The sequence below is a fragment of the Colletotrichum higginsianum genome, chromosome 3 (genome assembly GCF_001672515.1).
Source record: "Colletotrichum higginsianum IMI 349063 chromosome 3, whole genome shotgun sequence".
NCBI classification, from domain to species: Eukaryota; Fungi; Ascomycota; class Sordariomycetes; order Glomerellales; family Glomerellaceae; genus Colletotrichum; species Colletotrichum higginsianum.
The window spans coordinates 5,133,478-5,155,227 of NC_030956.1; the positions used below are offsets into that span (position 1 = coordinate 5,133,478).

Genomic DNA, 21,750 nt, shown 5'->3' on the forward strand with positions numbered 1-21,750 from the left:
GAGTTAGTTTAGGATTAGGATTAAGTTGCGGAGTTGGGTTAGATGTTAACAGCTAGTTAGGATAGGGATTATATATTTTCTGCACAGGCAGTCCACTAGTCTCCTAGGTAGTTGACAGCAACACTGGCTGTGGAACTGTAACTGCTGACGTAAGATACTCCTACGATTGGGCTGCTAATGTAAGCGATCAGCGAACAAGACCGCTGGCACTGCAGCGCACTGGGCAACAGCTGTTACTGGGGTTAGCGCTGGCTGTTTGTTAGGCGTGCAGTTGACTTGGTCTGATTTCTGCAACCAACACATTCCCCTCCTGATCAGACAAATACAAGGCATACCACACGTTCCCCGTTCTCCAAAATGTCCTCGGTGCCTTATACTTCAATCCCCGAGCCTATGATGTCTTGATTTGGACGCCAAAGAAGGCAGTCCGTCAAGAGCGAAACGCAACTGCTGAGTAATCCGTAAGGAGTGAGTTGAGCGTGTTAGACGACCGACCGGCTTTCGATGCTGCTTGTATTGAGTTGGGCAACGTGGGGATCAAACCCGACATTATTCACGGCTATAAGAAAGCCATCAAAGTAGCAAGTTTGTCTGCCGGTCACATCCCAGGGACGCAAATCGTCCAAATCCCAGCGCCCTGGAAGTCAGTTCAGATGTCAGATCATCTGGTGGGTGAGAAGTGAACCATGTTACAGCGCTGCTTGTTGTGCTTGCTAAGCATCCCAAAACTCGTCCAGAGTGAGTGTGTGGCAGACGCAAACCTCGACGAATCAAATCTTGCTCTTCGTCCGCAACGGCCGAACTACGCCCTCCCGTCGCGACCAAACTGACACGGCAGCGCGCCGGGGCTCATCCCGGTACCGTCTCGGTCGTTGGGGAAAAGAAAATGTGCGAGCTGGTGGGACATGGACGCCAAGCCCACCCCGCCCGCACATCATCAGCACCTCTGCCCCATCCAGTCCTTAACAAGCATCGACGGCATGGCCAGTACCGCGCGGGATGTGGTGGTCTTTGGCTTTTTTAGGGGACACCATCGACCCGGGGCATCAAAGACTATCCCAAATTCCTGGGGACCCACACGGCCCGCCGCGGTCCCGCAATCGGGCAGTTGTCGGTTCCCGAGGCTAATGGGGAGATCTGCATGACGCGAGTAGTCAAACGGGTGTAAGTAGTCGATTGTAGCATCGCTGATTCGCCGGGGATGGTAAGTTGCTGGGAATTCCTGCGGGTCTCGTTTGCGAAAGCGACGTGCTGTACAGAGTTTACCAAGGACGAATGCCGTACAAGCAGCCTCTCTAAAGTCGCAGGTTGCTTGGCGATGGGCAAAACCAGAAACAACCTCAACGTCAACAGACCAAGGAAAGGGTTTATCCGTCTATAGTGAGAGACTGGGGCCGGTTCAAACCGGAATCCTCAGTAATTCTCCTCTTTCTGGGTTCCCTTGTGTATCCCTCGTTGAACGGCAATATAAATAATGGTTGCTTCATCCCTCTTTTCTCCCAACATGTCTCCTACACAGTAGTACACTTCACAATTTTTTCATCATCTTCCCTCTCACCCCCCAACAAGACTTCTTTCATTTCTCAAGATAACCATCCGACATGGAGGTGATAGCCCCCCCGAAGCACATTCTCAGCTCCTGGGTCGAATCCCCGTTGTTCGGGAAGACGGACCTCTGGACATCACTATGCCTCGGCGCCGTCCTCGTCATCGTGTTCCTCACGCTGCCCCAGATGCGCAGGCCCTCCCGGAAACTCCCCCACATCAACCCGCGGGCCACGTTCGACTTCTTCAGCAGGGGCCAGAAGCTGGACTTCCTGATCAACGCCCGCAGGATCCTGGAGAGCGGGAGGACGCGGTTCCCCGGCCAGCCGTACCGGCTCATGACTGACGTGGGCGAGACGGTCGTCCTCCCCTCTGAGTTCGTCCACGACATCCGCAACGAGCCGGGGCTCAGCTTCCAGGAAGCCTTTGCCAACAACTTCCACCCTCAGCTGCCCGGCTTCGAGGGGTTTGCCGTGGGGAGCAGGCCCGACGAGCTGTTCCAGCATGTCATCAAAAAGCGCATCACGAAGCTGTTGAGTACGCTCCCCTTCAATGCTGCGGCGATCAACAGGCGAAAAGAAAAAAAGGGGGGGGGGAACCCAACGTGAACCACAACCTTTGTTTTGCTGACTCTTTTGATTGTATCGCAGATCAGATCACCGAGCCTCTGTCCACCGAAGCAAAGTTCGCCGTCGACCACATTTTCGGATCACCCAACGGTACGTAATCGTACCTACAACACCGGACCATCTTGCACAAGTCCACAACAGCCGAGTCCGAGACAAGAAGAAACTGACACACTGGCGACCTCGCAGAATGGCGGGAGTTCAACATCAAGAACGACATCCTCGACCTCATCTCCCGCCTTTCGTCGCGCGTCTTCCTCGGGGCCGAGGTGTGCCGCAACGAGGACTGGCTCGCCATCACAAAGTCCTACACCGTAAACGCCTTCCTCAGTGCCGAGATCCTGCGCCCCTACCCCTCCTGGCTCCGGCCGGTGGCCCACCGGTTCGTCCCGCAGTGCAAGACGCTCCGCCGGCAAGTCTCCGAGTCCAAGAGGATCATCGAGCCCGTCCTCGAGAGGCGGAGGGAGGTGCGCCGCCAGGCCCGCGAGAGCGGCGAGCCGGCGCCGAGCTTCAACGACGGCATCGACTGGTTCGAGGAAGAGAGCCGGGGCCGCGAGTACGACGTCGTCGGCGCGCAGCTGGGCCTGTCGCTCGTCGCGATCCACACGACCACGGACCTGCTCGTCGAGACCATGCTGCGCATCGCCGAACACCCGGAGCTGTTTGATGCTTTGCGGCAGGAGATCGTCGAGGTGCTGAGTGTCGACGGCTGGAAGAAGACGGCCCTGTTCAACATGAAGCTCATGGACAGCGTCCTGAAGGAGTCCCAGAGACTCAAGCCCATCACGTCTGGTAAGAACGGACTCTCCCCCCGTGGAACCCACGCCATATTTGATCATTCTATTCATTCGTATTTTTCTATTCCTTTCCCTAACCATGCGTTTGCAGCAATCATGAACCGCGTGGCCACCCGCCCCGTCACCCTCCCCAACGGGCTCCAGCTCCAAAAGGGCGAGAGCTGCGTCGGCGACATCGGCAAGATGCACGACCCGGCCGTCTACGCGGATCCGGAGACCTTTGACGGCCGGCGCTTCGCGCGGATGCGCGGCGACCCGGGCCTCGACGGCCAGGCGCACCTCGTCAGCACGTCGCCCGCGCAGCTCGGCTTCGGGCACGGCAAGCACGCGTGCCCGGGCCGCTTCTTCGCCAGCAACGAGCTCAAGATCGCGCTGGCGCACCTACTGATGAAGTTCGACTGGCGCCTGACGCCCGGGTACGAGCACCGGTGGCAGGAGTGGGGGATCGCGTGGTCCGCGGACGAGACGGCGAGGCTGGTGATGAGGCGCAGGGAGGCCCCCGAGATCGACATCGACGCGGTCCGCGGGTGACCGGTGACAAAGGAGGGAGGTCTGCTGAGCTCGTAGAAAATACCGGCTCATGAATGGGGAACGGATTCAGTCAAGGTGCACATGGAAGAGAGTACAGGTTACGACAAGTGTGTTGCTACGGGGTCATTGGTATTGTTTATGAAGTATAAAACAAAGCTTAAACATCCGCCAACAGACCGAAATCAAACCCAGGCCTCCAAAAGCAATTCTGAACGCCCCTCTATAAACCTCAAAATACATCATCTTCCTAGTAATACTCCATATCTTGGTCCCAATCTAGGTCACGACCACCCGGCATCCTCCCCAAGCCCCCTCTGGGCATCGGATTCGACAGCACACCCGTCATCCGCGTCTCGTCCGGCCGCCAGCCCGCCCTACGCCGTCCCGTAGCTTTCTTATGACCGGCAGCACCAGAATCCTCATTCTCAACAGAGCCACTACCGCCGGCCGGGTTGTTAGATGTAAAAGTAACGGCGACGGAGTTGGCGGGGTATGGCGGAAGGTTCTCCGTATCCGCGTATGCCGTCAACCTGATGAGAGAGGACCGCCTCGAATGTCGTCCACGCAACCGGTCTACGAACCCCGAACCAGACTGCTCCTCCTCCTCCTCCTGCTGCTCGGGCGATCCCGTGCTCCCCGGGTTGCTGGGCGGGATAGACGACAGCGACTCCGTAAGCGGCGACCATCTTTGCGGGTCCGGGACCTGGCGCCGGCCCCGCTCCGATTCGGGCGAGTCCGGGATCAGGGGCGCCACCTCGCGCGGCGCGTCCCAGAGCCCCGGCCTATTGCTAAACTGCAGCGGCGAACCGAGCGATGGCGGCGGCCGCGGTGGCAGCGACGCCGATGAAAGGCCCGAGGACGACTGCGCCGCCAGCGCCGCCCTATAGTCCCGCTCCGCGACTAGGTCCTGCGTGAAGGTGGCCGAGAGGGCGCCCGGGTGCGGGAAGATCTCCGTCGGCTGCGGCCCCACCGGCATCTGCTCCGGGAACGCGTTGAACGCCTGCGGCGGCGGCTGCTGCTGCTGCTGCTGCTGTTGAGTACTCTGGCTCGAGAACGCGGGCGATAGGCCCTGGTTCGCCAGCGGGAACGTGATGGAGGGCATGGAGGCGAAAGGGTTCGGCAGGGGAGGCTGCAGGCTCGGGCTGGCCACCGAGGGGCCCCTCCTTGCCGCACTGCCGATGCCGCCGAACGACCGCCGGCGCCGCCAGTGATCGTGCGGTGGCCGCGTGGAGCTCGACAACGGCCTCGGGTGCCTCAGCACCGGGGGGGACAGCCGCGGCACGTAGATCCTCCTGCGTCTGACGACGTGCTGCCCAGACGCCAGGTCGTCGCCGCGGTTCTTCCGCTTCCGGATGATCTTCGTGAGCGGTTCGCCTTCCTCGGACGAGTTGTCGTCGTCGCCGCCGTCGTCGTCGGCGGCCGCGGGGACGTACGCTGCCTTCATCCGCTCCACGATGAGCTCGAGGTGGTCCTTCTGGTCCTTGGTCAGGTCCATCTCGATGGCATCCGCCGCCTCGAGACGGTGTTTCACGAACAAGAGGAACGGCTCGATGGCGATCAGGTCCTCCACCGACATCAGGTTGATCTCCTTTTGCGCCAGCTTGACCATGCGCGCCGAGGCCGGCCGCCTCGCCTTGCGGATGTTCGGGATGAAGGGCGTCAGGCGGTGCGCGTTGGCCGGGTTGATCTCGCGGACGTCGTGGGCCCAGGGGACGAGCTCCTTGATGCGCTGCATGAGCACCGTGAAGCTCTGCGCAAAGTGCGGCCTCACGTCGAACGAGAGGCGGAGGGCCGAGATGCCGCCGTGGCCGACGATGGTGTGGCGGCACGCCTTCTCGAGGATGTCGAGGCGGCCCAGGAGGTTCTGGACGCACTTGCGCCGCCGCATTCTCCCCCTCTCCTCCGGGCTCAGCCGGTAGATGTCGATGTACATCTCGTGGATGCGGTCGATCTCGGTCGACAGCAGGTCGTACAGCGTCCGCAGCAGGCCGTCGAACCGCCGCTGCGCGAACGTGCCCACCTCGCCGATGCGGTCCCAGAACGTGGCGTCATTCTGCAGCCTGTCCGAGCCGAGCGGGAGCTCGAACGATACCTTGGAGCTCGAGTCCCTGCACTTCTGGATCTGGGCGCGGTACAGCTGCAGCGTGGTCGTTTTCCAGGCGTCCAACTGCGCGGCGACGTTACCCCCTCCTCTCCGGGCACGCGCACTACACCGCAGATACTGATCCAGGATCTGGACCTCTTTGATGGCGAGACTGAACTGCTTCGCGCCGAGGTCGATGGCGCCCAGGCGGGTGTAGAGGTTGTTGTAGTCCTTTTGCCAGCGGAAGCGGACCGTCGGGTAGAGGAAGTACTCGAGCAGCAGGCGGTCGAGGAACTCCCACACGATGCCGCCAAGCTCGGCCAGCTTGTCGGCATCCGGGTAGAGCTCCATGACCTTCTCGCAGATGTCTGAGATGTCGCCGGTCCTCTTGGTGACGGGCACCGGGTCGTCCAAGAGGAACCGGACGCGGGTCGGGTCGGCTGTGCCGAGCTTGAGCGCCGCCGTGCCGAACTTGACCACCTCGGACCGCCAGAAGCCCTCGGAGAAGAGCCGGGCGACCTCGGCCACCTTGACCGGCACCCGATACGTGTCGACGACGATCGGGGGCGTCCGTAGCACCATCGCCGCGGGGCTCTTCTTGAGCTCTTCCCACGTCTGCATGCGGCCGTGGCTGTAGTTGAAGCCGGTGGGCCATCGCACCATCAGGGATCCTGAGGGGAGAAAATTGAGATGCTTGAATGACAAGTTGGACTGGCTCAGGGTCTGCCAGTTGCTCCCTCCAAAGACCTGGCCTACTGTCAGTTGGAAAGTCTTCCAAGAGCGCCAAGATGAATGTGTCGGAAGCCGGGGTTGTGTGTGTGTGTGTGTGTGTGTGTGTGTGTGTGTGACTTACATGGCCATCGGTGGCAAATCCCAGCTCGCTCTTCTGTTGGTTCTCAAAGTACGGCTCGATGGGGTTCAGCTTCTTCAAATCCTGCTTCCCAAAGAGACTCTCGCCAATATCGACGAGCTTCTGCTCCAACTCGGGGTGTTTCTGGAAGTCTGCCACCTGGTCGGCCGCCGGGCCCGGCCTGTAGAGCCAATGTATGTGTGCGTAGTTCACGGCGTGCTGGTCGAACAGGCGTTAGTCTCGTGCATATTGGACACCCCTCCTCGGCGCGGCTTCTTCCAACCATGGCCGATGGACATCCAAGACGACGATGACGACGACGTCGGCCTTGAACACGGAGAGCAGATGAACGTCTACTCACAGCAAGCTCGTGGATGATAGTCGCTGCCACCGAGAAACAACTCGAGATCTTCTCGTCGTGGCTGTACCCCTCTACCACCAGCGGCCAGAGACAATCCACCGCGAGCATCACGACGATCTTTTCGCCCTGGGCCGCCGTCGACCCCGCCAGCGTCTGGCTCACCATGTCCACGTCGAAGCCCGTGTTGAGCTCGAACCGCAGGCACGAGTGCAGCGTCCGCCACGTCGTGCCGACGGCGTCTACCGCGGCCCGCACGTCCGGCTCGGCCACCGTCCACGGCGCCGCCGCCGCCGCCGCCGCCCGAGACACGGCGTCGTCGTCCCGCATCCGGAAGTTCCACGCCGGGTATTTCTTCCGCTGGTGTGGCGGCCGCGGATCCCGGAAGGGCGGGATGGGTACGCGGTTGAAAACATCCATGAGACGCGCCCAGTAGGGGTCGTGGTGTTCGAGGTGGGTGAGGATGCGCGAGGCGACCTGGAGCGCGGGCTGCATTCTCTTCCAAAGGTCGTCATTCGTCTGTATCATTCCCCGTCAGCCAACGGTTTGTTTCATTCTAGAGACTCGCGACGTCGAAACTCGTCTTACAGAAGGGTCCCATTCGCCCTTGACTTTACCCGCTTGGTAGACTAGCCGCGGGGTATCGGGTTCGCCTCCTCGCCACGTCGCCGTGTCCCATTTGTCCCGCTGCAAAAGCCTTGTGGTAGATATTCGTGTTAGTCCACGCACATTCATAGACACACATTACAATGGATGGCCCGCCGAACCGCCTTACCCGTGCAAGTCGTTCTCCAAGTTACAGCCGTACGTGTTCTTGAGCGACAGTATCCCATCGTCCAGCAGCTATCGCCGTGCCGGTTAGTTCATGTGCCACAGAAGCAACTGACCTAAAGATAGTCTCGGGGTCTTACCTCTTGCGTGGTCAGGCCCGAAAAGACCAGGGACTGCCAGTCCTCGTCGTCCCGGATGTCCTGCATCGCCTGGACCACGAACTGCTCCGTCGCCGAGGGTTGCCTCGACTCGCCGCCCGGCGTCAGCCGCGAGTACGTCTCCAGCAGCGCCTCGACGTCCTCTGCCCCCGCCGCCGCCGCGTGTATCTCGGCCTGCTTCACGATGTAATCCCCGACGACCTGGATCGTGTCGTGGTCGTCGACCCGAAACCGCCGGAACGCCGAGCGCGTTGGGGAAAGCCGCGACCGCCCGTCCCGGCGGTCTGGGTGAATGCCCCACCGCATCGCAAAGGGCGTCGGGTTCCGGCTCCGGTCCTGCGGCAGCTGCGCCGGCCGTAGCCGGTCCAGGATGCCGCCGCCCGCCTTCTTGCGCACGAGGTGTTTGTGGTGGTCGTCGATCTTGACCGTCTCGTGGCCATCCCAGATCGGGTCCGTCCATCCGGGCACGAACTCGATGAACTCCCACTGCCCGTGGTTCGCGAACTTGGCAGGCGGCTGCGGGACGAACAGGGGTGCGTGTTGGTCCCCCTGCCTCTGGCTGGCGTTGGTCTGCACTGATTTGTCGTGAGACCGGGTCGCCGTCTTGATGATCTTGTCCGTTGAGTTGTCGCTGTCATCATCGTTGTCATCTTTGGTATCGTCGTCATCATCGTTGTCGTCTTCGTCGTTGTCGTCGTCTTCGTCTTCGTCTTCGTCTTCGTCTTCATTGTTGTTCTTGCTGTCCTTCTTGTTCTTTTTCTTGTCATCGTTGTCGGGATCGTCGTCCAAGCTGTGCGATGGGAATTCCCGACTGTTGTCCTGGTACCAGTCCGGCGCATATTGCAGTATCGCCTGGTCAGTCGGATCAGGAGTGTCCGCCATCGTGGTCACTTAGGCAAATTAAGGGGGGGGGGGGGGAGGGGTTCTGCCACTTTCGTTCGACACGACTTGCGTCCTCTTGGAAAACGAGAACTGGGTCGATATCATCAGAATCTCAATAAAACGAGGCGACAGACCAGCACATTCAAATCAGAGCAGAGGCAACCGGTCATTCATCAGACAAGCCGACGCAAGACTCAAATAGCGACTCTATTGTCGGCGGGCACATGTATACAATGTTGATATCACTCAGACAAAGGATGCTCTTTGACAAGGTCTCAACAAGACTGCTTTCGATGCTTCCGCCATAGGAATACAGCGACCAGTTACGATGATACACAGCAACATCCCTTGGTTACATTACCCAGGTCTGGAATAAGAAGTCCAGTAGACAGCGGCAGAGAGTATACATGCACACTGTTCCCCCGAGCAACTCAGAGATCGAGTCTTCGAGACTACTTTGGGAGACTCGTTCGAGGGGCATGAAGAACAGCAGCGGGTGACAAGATGAAAAGATTTCTAAAGTGGGATGCCCTCGACAGAGCCCTCGAAACGGCGACAAGGTAAGGGTCATTCATGATCCCACAAACAACCTCAAGTGGTCAAGCAGAACGCTCTCGAGGGAGGCTGTGAAAGCAATGCAAGTACTTGGACCTCGCCGTACGACGGCGCACAAGAAAGACGGACGTAAGAGAATACTCCCCTCGACAAAAGAAGACAGCAAAACAAACCTTGTCACCGTGGTCAATGCAAGGGTTGCGCCGCAGTTTGCTCCAGACCTGGGTAGTTCGGCACCGAAAATACACCTTTGTCGACACGCTCCCGTGTGGTGCCGCGCTTCTACAAAGAGACGTCGTTTCAAATAGAGCTCCAACGCAGCGGCCCGTATCTCGTATATCTTCCCCTCCGACGGCCAAACTCTAGGCCTCCGCAGGTCTGAAGCAAGCCGCACTATCCCGGCGTGCGTGCGGTCGATGCTATCGGGAGATTAAGTCAAGACTAATACCGTGCGTCGATGGGTCGGCGCAGGCAAGCAAAAACCGGAGTCTCATGGTCTTGACCACATTGTGATCCTCGACATGCCTGTCCTCGACTTTGCGGAAGCCGAAGCAAACAAAGATCCAGATGGCCCGCTTCCGTAGGATTCATAATGCGATGAATGCCGTGGGCGATATAAATAAGTGGGCGTGACTCAAGGGAGATCCCGAGATGCCATTGCCAGAAGCATCTCTCATCCCCTCGAGACATTCGCTCTTTCACTTGCCCCAAGAAGACGGCATAGTCTGTCATACCACTCGTTGAAGCCCCCTTTAGCCTCTCGAAAACCGGCCGCAATGGCCCCTCCCTCCCTTCTTTTTCTCCTCCTCCCAGGGGCTGCGCTGGTGAAAGCGCAGTGTGCCGCCGACAACTGCCTCCGCGCCCTCGACGCCACGCAGACCCCGGGACGCATCGCCTCTGCCCAGGCCTTCTGCGCGACCTTCACTCAGTCGCCGGCGGCGGCGAACACCTCGATCCCTGGATATGCCTCAGAGCACTGCGGCAGTGCCTTGGGGAGTGAGCTCTCGTCCCGTCTGTCTAGTGCGTGCTCGTGTATCGCACCGAGCTCGGCCAGGGCTACTACCTCCACAGCCGTATATGCTACCGTGACACCGACGCTCAAGTATCCGTGCCAAAACTCGACATCCATACGGCTGGGAAGCGGTACGAGGACGGGTATCCGTACGGGGACGGGGACCGGAACCTACACCACCGTGGTCAACCCAACTTCGACCTCCGTACACGGCGGAGAGCGTCCTACGGGAGAGCCTTGCGCGCTGGTCAGCGACTTCTGGGCGAAACAAGTCTCAGCTGCCAGTAAGTAGACAACAGACCTCCCCATCATCCATATTCCCGATGCTGACCGCGAACCTCGTCAGATCCCTATCCGAGCGTAGGGGCAGAGCTCGCGTATGCATGCCTGAAGTCGGTGCCTCTCCATAAAGAAGTTGCAGTCGCCCTAGTCGACGCCATCAGGCCATACCTCGAGTGGCAATCTAGCCTCGTCCATATCAAAAACCCACCGGCTGACTACGAGCCCGGTGCCTTTGATCTTCTCGGTCACCTCGGGAAGATCCGGGAGAAACTCCTCGCGGACAGATACCATGGCGAGATCGACTTCCAGGAGGACATCTTCGAGATGACGGCCAAGACCCGCGACGGGCATTTTGCCTTCTTACCGGATGCCTTGACCAAGGTTTTTCGGTTTGGTCGGCCCTTTGCGCTCGTGTCGTACGCCCAAGACCCCCTCTCGATGCCCGCCATCAAAACCTTGGACGAGGTCAAGGCCGTTGGTGACAAGGCGAGGACCGTGTCGCGGATCAATGGCGTCGATGCCTCGGCCTTCATCCAGGGTCTCGTCAACCAGGCCTCGGCCACTCAGGATCTGGACGCGGCCTACAACTACATGTTCCACTCCAAGTCCATGGAGAGTCTCGGCGCCACAGGAGCGTTCCACATGTTGGGCTGGCATAATTATCAGTACCCCGGCGAGAGCACGACCATAGAATACGCCACGGGAGAGCGCAGCAGCGCCGCCAACTTTGCAGTCGTTGCGGTTCCCTTCGCCAACGTTACAGACGGCGAATCCTTCTATCAAAGGTTCTGTGCGTTGGGGCAGCCGGTCGTCCCAGGCGCCCCTCGTGTTTCGGTACCAGTCTCCAAGAGAAACGTGTTGCAGTTTGGACGGGATCCGGACCCTGTTGTAAAGAGTTATAACAATGCTGTGTCGGGCTACTATCTGGACGGCGACGGGTATGAAGATGTGGCCGTCCTCAACGTCGCCTCCTTCAGGACGAGGAGCACAAGGATTTTCCAAAAGACGGTCGACTCCTTTCTCGAGGCTTGTAGAGCCGATGGAAAGTCCAAGGTCATCGTTGACCTGCGAATGAACGCCGGCGGAATCATCCTCCAGGGGCACGACCTGTTCCGCCAGTTCTTTCCGCACATCGAGCAGGATGGGTTCAGCCGGTGGAGAGAGAACGGCGCGTTCATGACGATGGCCGAGGTCAACTCTGCCGCAGCCGGGAATATCGCCCCCGAAGACCGCGACACCCCGGCGCTTGCGGGACTCTGGCACGCCCCGTGGAACTACCAGTCAGGCGTGAACATGACCAACCAGCCTTTCACGTCCTTCGACGCCAAGTTTAGCCCCTGGATGTGGGAGGGCGACCCATACACAGCCCTTATGAGAGAGGATCTAGCAAACCCATTCATAACCGCCAGTCTTGGAATCGATATCACGGGCTACGGGAGCCGGCGGAACTTCACACAACCATTCGAGTCCAGGGACATAATCCTCTTGACCGACGGTTTTTGTGCCTCGACCTGTTCCATCTTTGCGTCTGGGATGAAAATCCAAGGAAATGTCAAGATGGTAGTCATGGGAGGTCGGCCGAACGGCGGGCTCATGCAAGGTGTTGGCGGTACCAAGGGGTCCATGGTCCTCCATTTCAACGCCATCTATGAATCATCTCGAAACCTGATGGCGACGAGTTATACGAATCTGACTTCAGAACAGGAGGCTTCGCTGTCGCAGCTGACGGCTTTGCCTATGCTTCGAAGCGCCGGCGCGACTTTAAATGTACGTGACCAGATTTTGCGCAACGAAGTCGGAACCGGTATTCCCGCACACTTTGTCAATGAGCCAGCCGACTGTCGTCTTTACTGGACGCTTGGTATGTTGGGTGATGTGAGGGAGATATGGAAGGCTGCCGCCAACTCGGCGTGGAACGGGGCTGGTTGCATCGCTGGAACAGGCTTCGGAGAGTCGAGACTTCGCGTTCAGTCGTCAAGCAAGTCAGCCGCGGCGGCGCATTGGCCGGAGATCAAGGTGATCTCGGCGGCTGATGTTGGTTTGGGCGAAGGCCTGCTGGAAGACGATTCTGACTGGGACCCCGAGGAAACTTTCATGTTCTGATTCGGCCAAGTGTCGCCCGCGACGGGCAGTTTCGATTCGATCCGATGCAGTCGTGAAGTTGTGGGTTTTCTCTGTAGTGCAATGAACAATTGTTGGAGACTCTGCCTATAATCGAGGTTCGTGGTAGGGGTCTTCGATACCGATGTCTTGTGGCCAAGCCGAGTGCATTTGCAATCGATCAGGCCAAAGACCTCCGGAACATTAAACCGCGGGGATGTGATGCGGGCAGACAAACACACAGTCCATCGGTTGGACGCACATGCCGCCGGGACATGCTTGCAAGACGTCTCTTAAGGGTGCAATATTGTGCCGGAGTCTTTCTTTTCGTTGGGTCATCATCGGAGTCGAGTCGGGGAGTACGATCGAAGTTGTTGGGGTTACGTCAATTCGTGGTTTCGAATACTGCAAAATTAAAGTGTCAGGCAACGTTACAGCGTCTGTTGGGGGGAGGTGACTGGCGCGTTGCTGACTCTTGTACGAACTCTCGTAGGCAACTCGGGCCACGTCATAAGTGGCATGACGAGATCATCTAGCCAGGCAGTGATATTGATATCGGAGCAATTGCGGTTTCGTACTGTCTCTCGAGACCTTGTTCCGGCTAGTCGCCGCAAGGGGTTGATACCTCGGAGTTGTCATCCATGCTTCCTACCGCTGCTACGTCGGCAAGATACCAATGATCAATTGCAGCAGTTCGTTCCGAAACGAGGATCATAACGAGGTCAAGTTCCATGGCCAATTCAAATAGTACTCGTCAGTGAGCCTATTGAACGCAGAGGGACGCTTTCCGAAGCCTCAACGTGGGACATGGAAGATCTGGCAGCGTTCCACAGTATGTGCATGGTTGTAAAGCCGTAAATCCAAGGCAATCCTTGTGAATATCAGGGTGACCGAAAGGAACAGCAGTTTGATGCGAATTAGCTGGTTCACAATGGGTGCGTCATTGTCCAGTGAGTGAGTACTGGTCGGTGATGCCGTTAGCATGGAGGCGCCCAAGTCGTGAAGGTGCAAACGGGATCAACGTCACCGCGAGATCTGGATTGGATCCGAGAGTGGAGACAATGTGAGCCAATCGGAGAGAGGACAACTGAGATAATACCCGAACTATGACCGAGACTGATAACGGGGCGGTAAAACTCAGCACGATTTCACGTGGCATTTAGGCCTGAGGCAACTAATCCATGTCCACTTTTTTTGCTATTCAGCTTCTTTTTCGGATTCTTTTCCCTCTGTGCGCAGTCGCTCAAGCATGTGAAGCAAAGCGTTTCGAATATCCTCTTCGGACGGAGCAGCAATGTTTTTGCACCGGAGACCCGCATCACTTTGCGGGAAAAACGCTTGTCTCCATCTAATCCATTAGATTGGGCGGGCGGGCGGTCGGTCAGCACGACGGGAGGGTGTGCGTGCGGCCCATGCCAGTTTCGTTGCCCGGCCTAAGAAATGACTGGCTTCGATGGCCGGGCGATGGTGAAGAAAAATTCTACGGGGCCCCACGGAATTGTGGAGTGCTCGTTTTTGGCGCCCATCGTGGAGACCGGGAAACACACATGGAGAGAGAACGAGAGGAAACGAGTCCGTAATCAGCTTTGGCTGATTGCTTATCACACACCCCGCCATTCGCAGGATGAGCTGGTGGCCTGAACGTATCCCATCGTATCGTATCGATAAGCAGTGGCGATATCGTAGGGCATCTTAATATCAACGACGTCTCTCGAGAAAGATGTCGATGCTCCGCAAACTCACGAGCTATCTACCCAGGGGACGGCTACGAGCTTTCTGACACTGCACCTTTTACGAACGCAGCAGCGGTTTCCTCTGCGAATAGAAAGGCGGCGACAACGGAGTCGAGCATCACATCTGGAAACAGACGCATCGTCTGCATCTCGGATCTTGGATGGCGATGCGTTGGACTATCCCGGCAAATGGAGAGACAAATGAGATTCTGGTCTCTATCCCCGAGCATTGACTGGAGACGTCTGGCCGTTACAGTCGAGGAATGTTGCCGGAGACGAGGATCCGGAGGCCAGCCAGTACTCTGTACCAGTACTATTTACTTTGTGACCTAAGCCTAGATCATTCTAGACATCTGGGCAGGCTGTCGATCCGTCCAGCCTCGAAGGCCTGGCTCAGCATGCAGCGTGCCTGGCAGCCCAGACAGATCCGTGTGCTTGCTTCGCCGGCATTCCACCAATCGCCGTACTCCGCGGCTCATCCTCGACGGACAAAGGCCCAGACGGGCTCGGGCCTGGTGGATGACGACCACGGCGTCTGACTGATTCAGGGTCGAATCGGGCAGGCCGTGGCAAAAAGGGACGATCCGAGTGGTCCGGAACGCCAGAGAAGAATCAGTCTCAGATGGCCATGACCAGCACGGCCAGCTTCGACGGGAAATTCCAGAAGAAACCTAGACAATTGGGAGGGGGAGGCGAACGAGAGAGTAAGTGAAGAAGAAGATGAGACGACCTGTTGTTCTCTCGTCGGCCTTCGCGTAAGTAATCGTCATTCCCGAACGTGAGACGTGTAGGAAAAGGGGAAGGGGAACCTTGCGATAGAAATATTCAGGGACGTTCCCCATGGGAAAGTCAGTTGTTGTTGGAGGGTTTCTAGCGCCGTTCCTCGCATGTGCTTCGCCGCCAAGCCGTGTGCCAAACACACACACACACACACATAACTGTACGATGTATTGCCGTCGACCCGTTCGAATATTGTACCTGAGGGCAGAGGCAAAGGATCAAGCAAAGGCATATGCATAGGGGTACCTAGGGAAGGCAGTGGCGGTATGAGAGGTGAACCCCAGGGTGGCGAAGCCAAGGCGCCAGGGGGTGGGTTGTGAGATCTGTCCCCGTCCAACGCCAGTGACATGTTTTTCTGCCTCTGTCTACACGCACCTACCTGTACTCAGATTTCTAACTAATATTGCCCGGCCGAGACGACTCAGGCGGCCTGGGAACGACAGGGGACAGGCGGTTACACAAGGACGCTGGCCGTCTCACCACCGTCCTCCATCCACTCCCTGCCCTGCCCCCTTCGTCCTCCGTCTTGCCCCATACTACGCTAGACGCACGCGCATAGAATTAGACAGGGCTGGCTTATCGTGAACTGAGCCAACTCGGCCGCCTCTTTCTTCACGAGAGGCGAGACTGGCACACTGGTACAGAGTACAGTGACCGGGAACACTGTGGGGAAGTTGGCAGCGTGAGCTTGTCCGCCACCGCGGGCCTTGACGTGGACATCTTCAATGGATGCGCCTTGATGGCAAGTTGACACGGCCAGTCAACGCAAGCACGTGGCGGAGGAAGACCGGGTGCGTGGACGCTTGACAGTTCCATCTGGCATGAAATACCGACACGGGCCGGAAATCGTCGCAGGGAGTTCGGGTCTACAGAGTACAAATAGGGCATGGGAATGGGAATATCTCGGAGGGAGGAGAGAAGAGAAGTTGGCGGACTTGGGGACCAACAGCTCAAGGTAGTAAGTAGTGAGTGTACAGAACGGACGCCGTGCACTGGGGTCCCTGAATAAAAGACACCTCAACAGGAAGAAGAAAGCAGGCTTCAGGGACCACCAGATTTGCCATACAATTAGACATCAGCCTCCCCGGCGGCGACGTCGTCTGCGGATGGCGGACCCAAACACGAATTGCGGATACAGTAAAATGGCAAAAAGACCAAATGGCAAAGTGTTGCGTGGGCCCTGCCGCAAATGCCTGGAATATGCATCAACGGGCATTTTCCAACTCACCGCCCTTCTAAATCGCCCTCTTTAGGACTAGCGCGGGGTAAGATAAGCGAATCAACCCCTCCGATAAGACATTACTCGCCAGGGGAGGGGGGCGGCGCAGGAAGACACAGTGACACCCAACCAAAAGCCAGTCAGGGAAAACGCACGTTCCCCCTCTCTCTCTCCTCTGTTTTTCTCCCTCACCTCGCAGGCGGTGGCAGAAGAGGGTAGGAGGGGGAGGGGAGAGGTTTCCGCAGTTTCTGATTTTTTTTCTCTCCTGTGGTGGGGCTATCCTTGCCGCTAGCGTCGCCGTCGCCGGGCCAGAAACGGAGGGGCACACACACATTTGGCGCACTGGGAGGGAAGGAGCAGGGAGGACAAAAAAAAGTTTTTGGTGGGAGAGGCGGCGGCGGCGGCGGCGACAGCGGCGGCGGGACGCACACTGGGACACAACAACCACACTGGACACACACACACACAGGAGGAGGGGAGAAGAGAGGACACACTGCCAAACAGGTACCTAAGGTACCTAGGTAGAGACACCAGGGAACAGAAACCGGGACAAGGAGGGGGAGGGGGGGCAACCTGTATCCGTCCCTACCTAGGTGGTATACTCTGTACCCAGAGAGAGGGAGGTACTGCTGGCAAAGTACAGATAATCGCAACAATTTTTTTTCCCACGCTAGAGATAAAAAACCTCCAGCCCGCCGCCCTCACCCCTCTCTCAATTTTTCTCCTTTTCCCTTCCTCTCCTCCCACTCTTGAACCTCTTCCTCTCCAAACCTCCCATTCCCTTTCTTCTTGGTTGTTCGTCTTCCTCCGGACGTATCTCCACTCAATCATTTGATTTTCTTCCCGTCTCCTGTCTGCGACGGTTTATCAAGAGCGAACTCTCGCCCTGATCAAACCTACCCGCCCTCGAGACCAAAAAACCTCCCTCCGAAGCGCCATATAGAGCAGAAGAACAACGATCCTCCAGTCGTCGTCTCTTCCCGTGGGCCTTCCCATCCTCCAAATCGATCTCTCCGTCGTCTTTTCGGTTACGATAGAGCATAGACTTCGCATCTAGACGCTTTAGACGTTCAGACTTGCGACTTCTTTCACCCGACCATCTCAACAAACCATCCCTCCCGATCGACACAATACCACCCGTCATAATGTCTTCCGAGAACGCCCAGTCCGTCAAGGTTTTGGACGAGCTTTTCCAGAAGCTCACCATCTCCAAGGAGGCTGCCGATGTCAAGGAGGCTTCCTCCGCCCTGGCCTCTTTCATCAACGGCCGCATCGAGGACCAGGATGTTCCCACCAAGTAAGTCAAAAATCTTCGAAAAAATTCTTGTCTGCACACTATTCTGTCTCCTTTGTCTGCCGCCAAATCTGCACTGTTGGGGCTGGTTCGCCTCCAAGCCACCGTGTCCACGGCCTTTGGGGGCGAAGTTCTCCAAATATGTCAGATTTTTTCCCTTTCGCTTTTGAATTTTTTTACCATCTGATCGCCTTGAGGGGGGAGGGTCGCCCCTCTCGGGCGGGCTTCCTACCGACCCGCTGCAACCGCATATGGTCGATCCTGGCCATTCAGCGACGAGCTATTTTCGGTTCCCACACAATTTTTTTCTGGAGCCTAAGCGCTGACAAGGATTGCCCCGCAGGAGCATCGAGGCCGTGAGGAAGCTCTTCAACAACAAGAAGGACGCTGGCGCCCGTGAGAAGGCTGCCGTTGCCATCACCTCCATCGCACAGCACGCCGAGGTCTCTGCTCACGTCGAGCCCTTCCTCGTCGCTCTTCTCCCCGATGTCCTTGCCGCTTCTGGCGACAAGATCACCGCGGTCAAGAATGCTGCCAACCAGGCTGCCCTCGCCATTGCCGAGGCCATCAACCCCAACGCCGTCAAGGGTCTCTTCGAGCCCGTCAAGAAGTCCCTCCTCGAGGCCCAGAAGTGGCAGGAGAAGATGGCTGCTCTCGACGTCCTCGAGACCGTCGTTCGCACCGCCCCCGCCCAGGTCGGCTACCGCGTCCCCGACCTCATCCCCGTCGTCTCCGAGTCCATGTGGGACACCAAGAAGGAGGTCAAGGAGCGCGCCTACAAGACCATGGAGCAGATCTGCCAGCTCATTGTCAACCGTGATATCGAGCGCTTCATCCCCGAGCTCATCAAGTGTATCGCCAAGCCCGAGAACGTCCCCGAGACCGTTCACTTGCTCGGTGCCACCACCTTCGTCACCGAGGTCCAGGAGCCCACTCTTGCCCTCATGGTTCCCCTCCTTGACCGTGGTCTTGCCGAGCGCGAGACTGCCATCAAGCGTAAGGCCGCCGTCATTGTCGACAACATGTGCAAGCTCGTCGACGACCCCAACATTGTCGCTCCTTTCTTGCCCAAGATGATGCCTGGTCTCCAGAAGAACTACGACAACTTGGCCGACCCCGAGGCCCGTGAGAAGACCAAGCAGGCCCTCGACACCCTTACCCGTGTCGGCAACGTCGTCGATGGCAAGATCCCCGAGGTCCGCCACGACTCCGACCTGGACGTCGTCCTCCCCAAGCTCAAGGAGTCCATCCCCGCCAAGTACAAGGCCAAGGCCGATAAGCTCGAGATCATCCTCCAGTACGCTGCCAACATTGCTGGCCAGCTGATCGACGAGAAGGAGATCGAGTCCATCGTCTGGGTCGAGGCCCTCAAGCCCTACATCGCCGTCGTTGTCGGCGACGAGGACGCTCAGAAGGTCGTTGACGACTTCCGCAAGCGCGCCTCTCCCGGTGCCGCCGAGGAGGCCGAGGTTGACCCCGATGACGAGGAGGGTGAGGACCTCTGCAACTGCACCTTCTCCCTCGCCTACGGTGCCAAGATCCTGCTCAACCAGACCCACCTCCGTCTCAAGCGTGGCCAGCGCTACGGTCTTTGCGGCCCCAACGGTTCCGGCAAGTCCACCCTCATGCGCGCCATCAACAACGAGCAGGTCGAGGGCTTCCCCAAGCAGTCCGAGGTCAAGACCGTCTTCGTCGAGCACGACCTCGACTCTGCCGACACTGAGATGACTACCATTGAGTGGACCATGAAGAAGCTTCAGGACGCCGGTGTCGAGACCTCCCAGGCCGACGTCGAGGCCAAGCTGAACGAGTTCGGCTTCACCGAGAACATGGTCAAGGGCGAGATCTCCGCCCTCTCTGGTGGTTGGAAGATGAAGCTCGCCCTGTGCCGTGCCGTCTTCGAGGCCCCCGATATCCTGCTTCTCGACGAGCCCACCAACCACTTGGACGTGAAGAACGTCAAGTGGCTCGAGGAGTACCTCCAGAACTCCCCCTGCACCTCCATCATCGTCTCCCACGACTCTGCCTTCCTCGACAACGTCTGCCAGCACATCGTCCACTACGAGCGCTTCAAGCTCAAGCGCTACCGTGGTAACCTGAAGGAGTTCGTCAAGAAGAACCCCGCCGCCAAGTCGTACTACGAGCTCAGCGACTCCGAGATGGAGTTCACCTTCCCCGAGCCCGGTTTCCTCGAGGGTGTCAAGACCAAGGCCAAGGCCATCCTGCGTGCCACCAGGATGACGTTCCAGTACCCCGGCACCAGCAAGCCCCAGATCCAGGACATCTCGTTCCAGTGCTCTCTCGGCTCCCGTATTGCCGTCATTGGCCCCAACGGTGCCGGCAAGTCGACGCTCATCAACGTCCTCACCGGTGAGCTCATCCCCACGCAGGGTGAGATCTACCAGCACGAGAACATCCGTATCGCCTACATCAAGCAGCACGCCTTCGCCCACATCGATAACCACCTGGACAAGACCCCCTCCGAGTACATCCAGTGGCGTTTCCAGACTGGTGAGGATCGTGAGACGATGGACCGTGCCAACAAGATCATCACCGACGCTGATGAGGAGGCCATGAACAAGATCTTCAAGATCGAGGGCACCCAGCGCCGCATCATCGGCATCAACTCCCGCAGAAAGTTCAAGAACTCTTACGAGTACGAGTGCTCCTTCGCCATCGGCGACAACGTCGGCCAGAAGAACGAGCGCTGGACCCCCATGATGTCGGCCGACAACGTCTGGCTGCCCCGTAACGAGCTCCTGGCTTCTCACCAGAAGATGGTTGCCGACGTCGACATGAAGGAGGCCCTCGCCTCGGGTCAGTTCCGCCCCCTGGTCCGCAAGGAGATCGAGACCCACTGCGCCAACTTCGGCCTCGACGCCGAGCTGGTTTCCCACTCGCGCATGCGCGGTCTGTCCGGTGGCCAGCGTGTCAAGGTCGTCCTCGCCGCCTGCTCTTGGCAGCGTCCCCACTTGATCGTCCTCGACGAGCCCACCAACTACCTCGACCGTGACTCTCTCGGTGCCCTGTCCAAGGCCCTCAAGAAGTTCGAGGGTGGTGTCATCATCATTACCCACTCTGCCGAGTTCACCAAGAACATCACGGAGGAGGTCTGGGCCGTCATGGACGGCAAGATGACTCCTTCCGGCCACAACTGGGTCCAGGGCCAGGGTGCTGGTCCCCGTCTCAAGGGTGACGATGCCGACGAGGAGGAGAAGTTCGACGCCATGGGCAACAAGATTGTCAGCACCAAGAAGAAGGTCAAGCTGTCGTCTTCCGAGCTCCGCAAGAAGAAGAAGGGTAAGTTCAGAGTCCCTTCACGCATCACTTAAGCAGAAGTGGGATTGTGATGTTACAGATTTGCTAACTCATTTCTCTTCTCTAGACCGCATGGCGCGCCGCAAGCGTGGTGAGGAGGTCTTCTCCGACGAGGACGACATCTAAACGAAGTCGGACGACGAGATCGCTTTCCTTTCCATTTGTCACGAGCCTTACAAAAGTCTTTTTTCGGTAACGCGGGTTGCATGGTACGGGCCTGTTTATGATTCCTTTGACGAGCACCCATGAGATTCCCCTTTGAAATGAAATCGCCGGATGAGGAATGACCATCTCGCTGCGGGATTGGAGGATCCCGCGGGCGAGGAGAGAGGTTCCTGGCGACAGGGAATGAGGGGGTAAGAATAAGAGAGTAGAAAGAGTAAATAGACGGCAATACAAGCCATAGACACTTCATGCTGTGGTCCAAACAGAGGGATGTATTGTTTTGTGTGTAATTGACTTGATCCCCCTGGTGATGTTTTTGTTAACTATGACTTGGCTGGCGAGGAGGAATAATCCCCAAGACAAGGTGAGAGAGGGGGGGGAAGCCGGAGCCCCATTCCTGGCAGACTACAGGTACCCGACATAGGTACCACCTAGGTATGTAGCTAGATAGGTTGTGCTCTGTAGGCATCCCTAGAGGTGCCCAAGTTGAGACGCGACGACCAGGCCACCCCCACCCTCGCCCCACTGCTGCTAGTGTTGGTTGACAGACAAGTTGAGGGCAACTTCCTCGCCATTGTCACCTTCCTCGGATGAAGCTATTTGCAGGTTTAAACAGATGGGAAGGAAGTGGTGGGTTTAGCCTGCTTCGATGCAGTACAGCGCCGTGCCCCCCCCCCCCCAACCCCCCGGG

General features: G+C 58.1%; 5 protein-coding genes across 5 annotated transcripts; 3 read left to right on the forward strand and 2 right to left on the reverse strand.

The window, feature by feature from the left end:
• Window positions 1-1,601: 1,601 nt before the first annotated feature.
• Window positions 1,602-3,499, forward strand: CH63R_05080 (ent-kaurene oxidase; the record flags this gene model as incomplete). The annotated part of the gene is made up of 4 exons (XM_018300055.1): window positions 1,602-2,082; window positions 2,196-2,264; window positions 2,361-2,963; window positions 3,060-3,499. The coding sequence occupies 4 exons, from the start codon at window positions 1,602-1,604 to the stop codon at window positions 3,497-3,499; spliced, it is 1,593 nt and encodes a 530-aa protein (XP_018161301.1).
• A 788-nt stretch (window positions 3,500-4,287) lies between these two features.
• On the reverse strand, window positions 4,288-6,901 carry CH63R_05081 (uncharacterized protein; the record flags this gene model as incomplete). Its single annotated transcript, XM_018300056.1, has 5 exons — window positions 4,288-4,361; window positions 4,541-6,329; window positions 6,436-6,651; window positions 6,688-6,759; window positions 6,794-6,901. 5 exons carry the CDS (start codon window positions 6,899-6,901, stop codon window positions 4,288-4,290), a joined length of 2,259 nt encoding a protein of 752 aa, XP_018161302.1.
• Window positions 6,902-7,561: 660 nt separating this feature from the next.
• Window positions 7,562-8,601, reverse strand: CH63R_05082 (uncharacterized protein; the record flags this gene model as incomplete). Its single annotated transcript, XM_018300057.1, has 3 exons — window positions 7,562-7,633; window positions 7,702-7,920; window positions 8,116-8,601. 3 exons carry the CDS (start codon window positions 8,599-8,601, stop codon window positions 7,562-7,564), a joined length of 777 nt encoding a protein of 258 aa, XP_018161303.1.
• A 1,331-nt stretch (window positions 8,602-9,932) lies between these two features.
• Window positions 9,933-12,553, forward strand: CH63R_05083 (Peptidase s41 family protein; the record flags this gene model as incomplete). Its single annotated transcript, XM_018300058.1, has 2 exons — window positions 9,933-10,452; window positions 10,515-12,553. The coding sequence occupies 2 exons, from the start codon at window positions 9,933-9,935 to the stop codon at window positions 12,551-12,553; spliced, it is 2,559 nt and encodes an 852-aa protein (XP_018161304.1).
• A 4,874-nt stretch (window positions 12,554-17,427) lies between these two features.
• CH63R_05084 (ABC transporter) lies at window positions 17,428-21,020 on the forward strand (the record flags this gene model as incomplete). The annotated part of the gene is made up of 3 exons (XM_018300059.1): window positions 17,428-17,579; window positions 17,920-20,876; window positions 20,962-21,020. 3 exons carry the CDS (start codon window positions 17,428-17,430, stop codon window positions 21,018-21,020), a joined length of 3,168 nt encoding a protein of 1,055 aa, XP_018161305.1.
• Window positions 21,021-21,750: the final 730 nt, after the last annotated feature.